Source organism: Limulus polyphemus, unplaced genomic scaffold, assembly GCF_000517525.1.
Source record: "Limulus polyphemus unplaced genomic scaffold, Limulus_polyphemus-2.1.2 Scaffold2438, whole genome shotgun sequence".
Taxonomy (NCBI): Eukaryota; Metazoa; Arthropoda; class Merostomata; order Xiphosura; family Limulidae; genus Limulus; species Limulus polyphemus.
Window position 1 is genome coordinate 82452 of NW_013668048.1, and position 6820 is coordinate 89271.

General features: G+C 30.3%; 1 protein-coding gene across 1 annotated transcript in view; it reads right to left on the reverse strand.

Annotated features, from left to right (window-relative positions):
• Nucleotides 1-6033, reverse strand: part of LOC106466956 (ceramide glucosyltransferase-like) — a 40679-nt gene extending 34646 nt beyond the window's left edge. The window contains exon 1 of the mRNA XM_013927272.2: nt 5923-6033. Coding sequence (XP_013782726.1) covers nt 5923-6020 — 98 coding nt within the window. The 5' untranslated portion in view covers nt 6021-6033. The remainder of the gene's footprint in view (nt 1-5922) is intronic.
• Between the last annotated feature and the right edge of the window lie 787 nt (nt 6034-6820).

A 6820-nucleotide genomic window follows, 5' to 3' on the forward strand; every position in this document is an offset into this window, starting at 1 on the left:
AAAGGATCAAGGAACTCCACGAAGCGAAAGGAAGATCTACTAGATATTAATTAAATTATAAATATATCAATTCATGTGAATATGACTGAAAAATTTCATTTTTTCTGAAAAGGTGGTGTCTATTTACTTGTGACCACGCTGTGTACATAACGGTATTAGTGCCACAGACAAGTTTTGTTTTTGAATCAATTTCAAGAACAATATGTTCAAACTTGTGACAATTAATCTAGATTACACAATATCCTTATCTCATGATAATCCATTGTATGATTTAAAAGAACAAGCACACATGTCAATAGACAAGCTTTATTAAGAAAAAACAATACGAGAGGAAAACCAAACTCAGTTCAGGATCAATTGTGTGGAGTGCAATGAAATCCAATAATTATAGCTCATATTTCAAAAAAAGTATTTTTAAAAAGCACATTTCTTATCAATAGTTTACACTTCTAACACAAGTTGTGTGGTCTATATTTCTAGAATTGTACTGTTTACGTACAAAAATAAAAGTTTTACACATGGTAGTCAAATAGACAAAACAAATCCACGAGTGTACTGTTTACACAATATGGTGGTCAGTTAGACAAAACAAATCCACGAGTGTACTGTTTACACAATATGGTGGTCAGATAGACAAAACAAATCCACGAGTGTACTGTTTACACAACATGGTGGTCAGATAGACAAAACAAATCCACGAGTGTACTAATTACACAACATGGTAGTCAACTAGACAAAACAAATCCACGAGTGTACTAATTACACAACATGGTAGTCAACTAGACAAAACAAATCCACGAGTGTACTAATTACACAACATGGTAGTCAACTAGACAAAACAAATCCACGAGTGTACTAATTACACAACATGGTAGTCACAAACTTCAGGACTGTGTAAATCAATTTTCAAGAAAATCTTGCAGGTAAGATCCTCAACTTTACATAAAGTATATTAAAAACTTATTTTAGTCAAGATTTATGAACAATTATATAAAGTTACTTAATTTATGAGAGTATGAAACTTTTCTGGTGCATTTTTTGATCGGCATTAGGTCTAAGAAACAAATCATTTATTGTAACTAATTTATTCTTGATATTGGGTAAATGTGCTCCTGTTCTTTTAGTAATCGGAACACATGCATGTAACTACACTCTAGCCTATGTGGACTGGTACTACACGACACATTAAGTTGCTGCGTGTTGTTACTTGTACTACTAGAAGGGAGTCTAACAATAAATAGTAAATGTGTATATACTTAAAGAAAATCAATTCTTTTGTAATCTTTACCAGTAATATTTTATTTATTATTATTATTATTATCCTACTTGAATATACTTGTGTGAATTTTTGTTCTTAGCACAGCTGCATGCATATAAATGTTTGTATTAAATCAATTACCTAATAATTTAGACAAGCTATATATATTTTTTCCTTTGTATACAATTTATGAGTTACTATAGCAAGCACTCTTACAAAAAGGATTTTTCATAGCCAGTATTAAACTACAAATACATCAGAATTTTCTGTTTTTTGTTTAACATTTCATTATATATTAAACCATGTTTAATAACATGATTGCTATTAAGATTTCAAAGTTTATAGATGCTATAATGTAGTTTGTGAAAACAAAGTAGCCTCAAACATATTATTATGTTACTAATCCATGTTTTATTGTGTTGAAATATAATAACACCAGATACAATGGAATGAGGTATAGACCTACAAGGAAGCTTTACATGTTTCATCTGTTACCGATTTCATTTATTTCAACTATACAACTACTTTAAATACTGCCATTATGATTTCCCTTTATCACTCTTGATTAATTCAAAGTTTTAGAGCTTAATTGGTTTGTACCACAGTTCACAAAAATAATGAACTAATAAAAATTAGTTGGGTTAATCAATTATTGCTATTTGATTATTTCAATTACCCAAGTCTCATACGGAAGTAACTGATTATGTGAATGTAATTGATTAATTAGCCCAATGATTAATCCACTAATCTCCCTACTGTACATATATGTACTTATGTAAATATCAATGGAACTTCATTACAGCAACATTTCAGTACTCTAGCATAACTTGTGTGATGTAAACAGTCAGTGAAGTAAAAGTTAAATAGTAAATAATATCGTACAGTGTACAGCTTTAAAACTGTGTAGCTTATTTTAACATGTGGTGCTGGATATTAAAAAAGTTTACCCTTGTCTCTAGATTTCATAGATGATCATTTGGTTCACTTTTCAAAGAGAGAGATTATTATTTAAATGTATAATCTATAGAACAACACTTAGTTTCTGACAAGTATACATATGTTGCCAGTTTTAAGATAGAACATCCATTTTCAACAAAACCTTTTTTCAAAGTACATAACATTTAAAGGCAAGGGATCTGTTAGTTCATCAAGGTTGTCCAATCCATTAAACTGAACTATTAAAAAATATATTTTCTTCCCTAAAGAAAAGAACTTATTGTAGTTCACAAAATTATTCAGGTGTTTAATGGAATAAAGACTCTAATGTCTTTATGCAGCTATTCTGAAGAGAACAGAACAAAGGCACAAAAGTATAAGATCTGGTAAAAGATCTAGTTATATATTTCTAACAGGATAAGCTAACAGAATGAGTTACCATCAGCACCTTACGATGAAAATTAACTAACTTGTGAAAAAAATGGTGGGCTTAAAATGTTTATTTTTAAGTCATTGTGCAACAATAGCCTTGAAGGACCAAAAGGTTCTTTGTAGGTAGGTTCCAGAGGACTGGAAGTTGGCTAACGTTACTCCTTTTTTCAAGGAACATGATAAAAATTGTCCCACTAATCATAGATCTGTTAGTCATACATAGTTGATAAGAAATGTTTTCAAAAGTCTGATAGATAAAATATGCTTTGCAAACTCATTTGATAAAATTAAAAATTTTTTTGGATAGTCAGTATGAATTCATATTAATCTTCTGACATTCTTTGAAGAGGTTACTGCTTACATAGTACAGATATGAATTTGGTGTCTCTGGATATACAGAAAGCATATCAGTATAGGGGAAAGTTGGCTCATTTGACAGAAAAGTGGCTGGCTAGAAGAAAGCAGAGGGTTGTTATATATGGAGTTCAGTCAAACAGGATTAATGTCACAAGTGGAATGCCTCAGTGTTAGGACCTTTGCTTTTGTTTTTTATGTTTCCACCAATGACACAGATGATCAATAAATTATTTAAATTTGCTGATAATATTAAGGTTTTGGGTGTTTCTGCTGCTTTTTCAAAGGATGCGAGTCATTTGGTGATTTGGGCAAATAAATGGAAAATGCCTTTTAATTATGATAAATGCAAGGTATTGCATGTAGGTTATCACTCAATTTATAAGTATAATATTGATGGGAATAAACTTAACAGTGTTATGGAAGAAAGTCATCCAATTAGTGTGCTGTTGTTAGTGGTATGGCAAATAGGATTTTAGGTTATATCTACAGTAATATTTAATATAAATCTAAAAATGTTATAATTTCATTGTATAGGTCATTAGTTAAACCATATTTGGAGTATTGTGTTCAGTCTTGGGCTCCATACCTTAGGAAAGACATTAAATTGTTGGAAAGGGCTCAGATAAGGGCTAATAGGATGATACCCGAGATGAAAAGGTTGTCATATGATGACAAGTAATATAAATTTGGTAAGGTAGCAGTCATCTTCAGCTAAGACAGTTTTATTTTTCTAATAGGGTACTTGGCTTTTGGAATGGGTTGCCTTCAAATGTGTTGAAAGCAGTAAATTAATGGGAGTTTAAGGGAAGGCTTGATAAATATTTGAATCATAAGGATTAGTTCTGAATATTTTCTAGGATTGGACAGCCAAGATGGATAAAAAGCTCTAAAGTTGTCTTTACGTATATAATTTATTATCACAAGACCTTAATTTGCATCAATAAAATTATTTTCTCTGCTTTTTTTTCTGGTTACATTTGAAAGAATTCAGGCAAACTGGGAATCTTTTAAAATGTTTTCTGTGTGCCTTCTTATACAAATATCACAATAATCATAATATAACATGTATTATTGAAAAGTCATATGCCAATGTTAATTTTAACATTCTTGTGACACAAAAAAAGGAACTTACTTTTCCTTAAAATACAATGATATATTTATTTTGTTATTTAACTATTAATAAAGAGTGCTAAACCTACACAGAAAGTTCAACTTTACTGAAATTTGCATTCACATCAACATTTTTTGATTAAAGTCAAAAATAAACAAATCAAAAATAAATTTTCACACTCCTGTGAAAACTAGAAGATCAAGCTATACACAGTGTTAATACATGATCAGTGTGCTTTTGTGGTATGTTATTAAAAAATGAATAAACAACTAACAAACCTAAAAGGAAACTTGGTTATAGCATAATGTATAAACTTGAGGTTAGGTTTGAAAATCCAGAATTCTAATTTATTTGATAACTATTCTACTCCTAAAAAAAGTTTTGCTTAGATTTATATAATCTTAATACTTTTTTAATATGTCCACATAAAATTCATGAAAGATTTATCAAAGGAAAAACAAACAAACAAAAATGTGCAAATCAATATCACTTTTTTTTAAATGTTTCTTTAAAAGATCATTTGGCTCTAAATGGACAGTTTCATTTTTTGTCGCTTGCAAAGATACGGTGAGTAAATTAGCCCTCTAACATATCTTTTACAACTTATTAATAAGTTATTCTTCAAACTCATAGTCCAAGATACCTGTGCTATAGCTTGCACAGTGGTTATCCTGAAGACAAAATAATTAATCATTTATTCAAAATCTTAATTAATTCTTCTGTCATCAATTCTTTTATCAAATGCAAAGAGTGAAACCCCAAATACAAAAAAAATCCAATTATCTCTCTGCTATTACATCAAGAGACAAGAGAAATTATAGACAATCATTTTATCTTTGAAAAAACAACTGTTTCAGCTTTTAAAATTTATAATTACATGTACTACCTATGCCATTGAACTATCTACTGACAACTCATCAGTTTATAACTCACGACTTAATACATTCATCTTCACTATGCTCCCTTAAAATTGTAAACATAAGTCCTAGTTATTTTCTTATTGAAAATATGCATCCAGATGTACTATAATGAATATATTATACAATGTAAGCAAACATACTGTTCTGAGTTTAGATAGTACTCTTCCTTTTATTCATCATTTGTACATTTGATTCAATTCTAAGTATAGAATGTATGGACCTACTACCTGGTAATCCATTGAAATCAACAGGAAATAGCCATTATTCAAATTTTCTCATTCAGAAGTAATGAGTGTCCACTTCAACTTACTTAATCAAATGGAATTTCACTCGTAGTTCTACTAATACTAGTTTAGTTCAAAAAGTAAAAAAAAACAAAAACTCAGTATAAGTTAAACTTAAAAGGTGATCAAGTAATTCAGCCAATAAAACGAATTATATTATAACATAAATTAGTAAAAACTGAAATGATGGACTAGTTCATATTATCAAAATGAATGTTTCTTATTGCTATTAAATAAGTAACTTGTTACTTGTTCTTAACTATAACATTTTAGATTTTTACTGCGAAATTTACAACTTGAGAACTCTTTTAAGTTAAATTTATGTAGTAGATAGATTACCTAAGGTTCACATAAAACTAGTATCAATATTACTGTAGAATAGGCCTAACACTAGTTTGTAACAGGAGTATAATCCGCACTGGTAACCAACTGCCTGAAGCATAATATAATAGCATAGATAAACTTCTAAACCGGTACTACTACTAATTTCTACTACTACTGCCTTGAAGTTGAATGTGGGATCAGAATGGAACAATTTATATACCGGTACTTATATAAAGTAGATAAATAAGTAAATACTTTTAAGTGAGAAAAATATATTTAAGAATAGTGATAGATACTTACGCATTGAATATAGCTATGAGGTGCATTAACCATACAAAACACCAACCTCCAAAGAAAAATATTGCAATTCCGAAAAGAGCGTAGGAAACCACCGCCATTTCACGAAGCCGCACTCATGACGTACGTCACATACGCCCTTCTTACTCGCACTTGCTCTAACCACGTGCCTTACTGATGTCTGGTTCGAGAATAAACCAATGACATATCCAAAAAAATCATGGGGTAGGGTTAATACTAATAGTAATGTCTGAATGACTCAAATCTACCTTCCAGATCCCTTAAACCGTCAACATGATCCAAAAAGAAGAATGCATTGACTTTTTAAATCATAATTTCTTGAATATAAATTAAAGACTTATTGAATAAGTATACTCTGTCATTGAAATTTTAGTAACAGTTTCATAAAACAACTACTGTATTACTATTAGTACTGTTACGACAACGAAAGTCATGTGACGCTAGTAACACGTCATGAGCGTCTATAAAGTTCATGTCTCTTCCTGAAGCCTCGAGTGTTTACTAGATGTACGGTATTGTTGTATATAAGACCGCCAAGAAGTGACAGCAACAATGTAATTGAACTGCAGACAGAGATAGAGATGGACAATTGAGTCAAGCGCTTGAATAGTGTTTGTTTAAGTTATAGCGTGACCGTGGAAATTAAGTGAATTTCAAAGTTGTATTGAGAAAGAATAAACTAGTTTTATTTAAGAAAGGACTTGTATCGCTAAAGTTTCTTCGGAAAGAATTTTTACGGAAAATTAATAAACGAACAGAGACGTAACAGTACTAAAGAAATCAGGCTACACAAAGTACACCACGATTCGATAACCCTTGTTTGTCAACTAGTTGTAAACACAATTAGTATCAAGCAAAATAATTAAGAACCGCTAGCTAT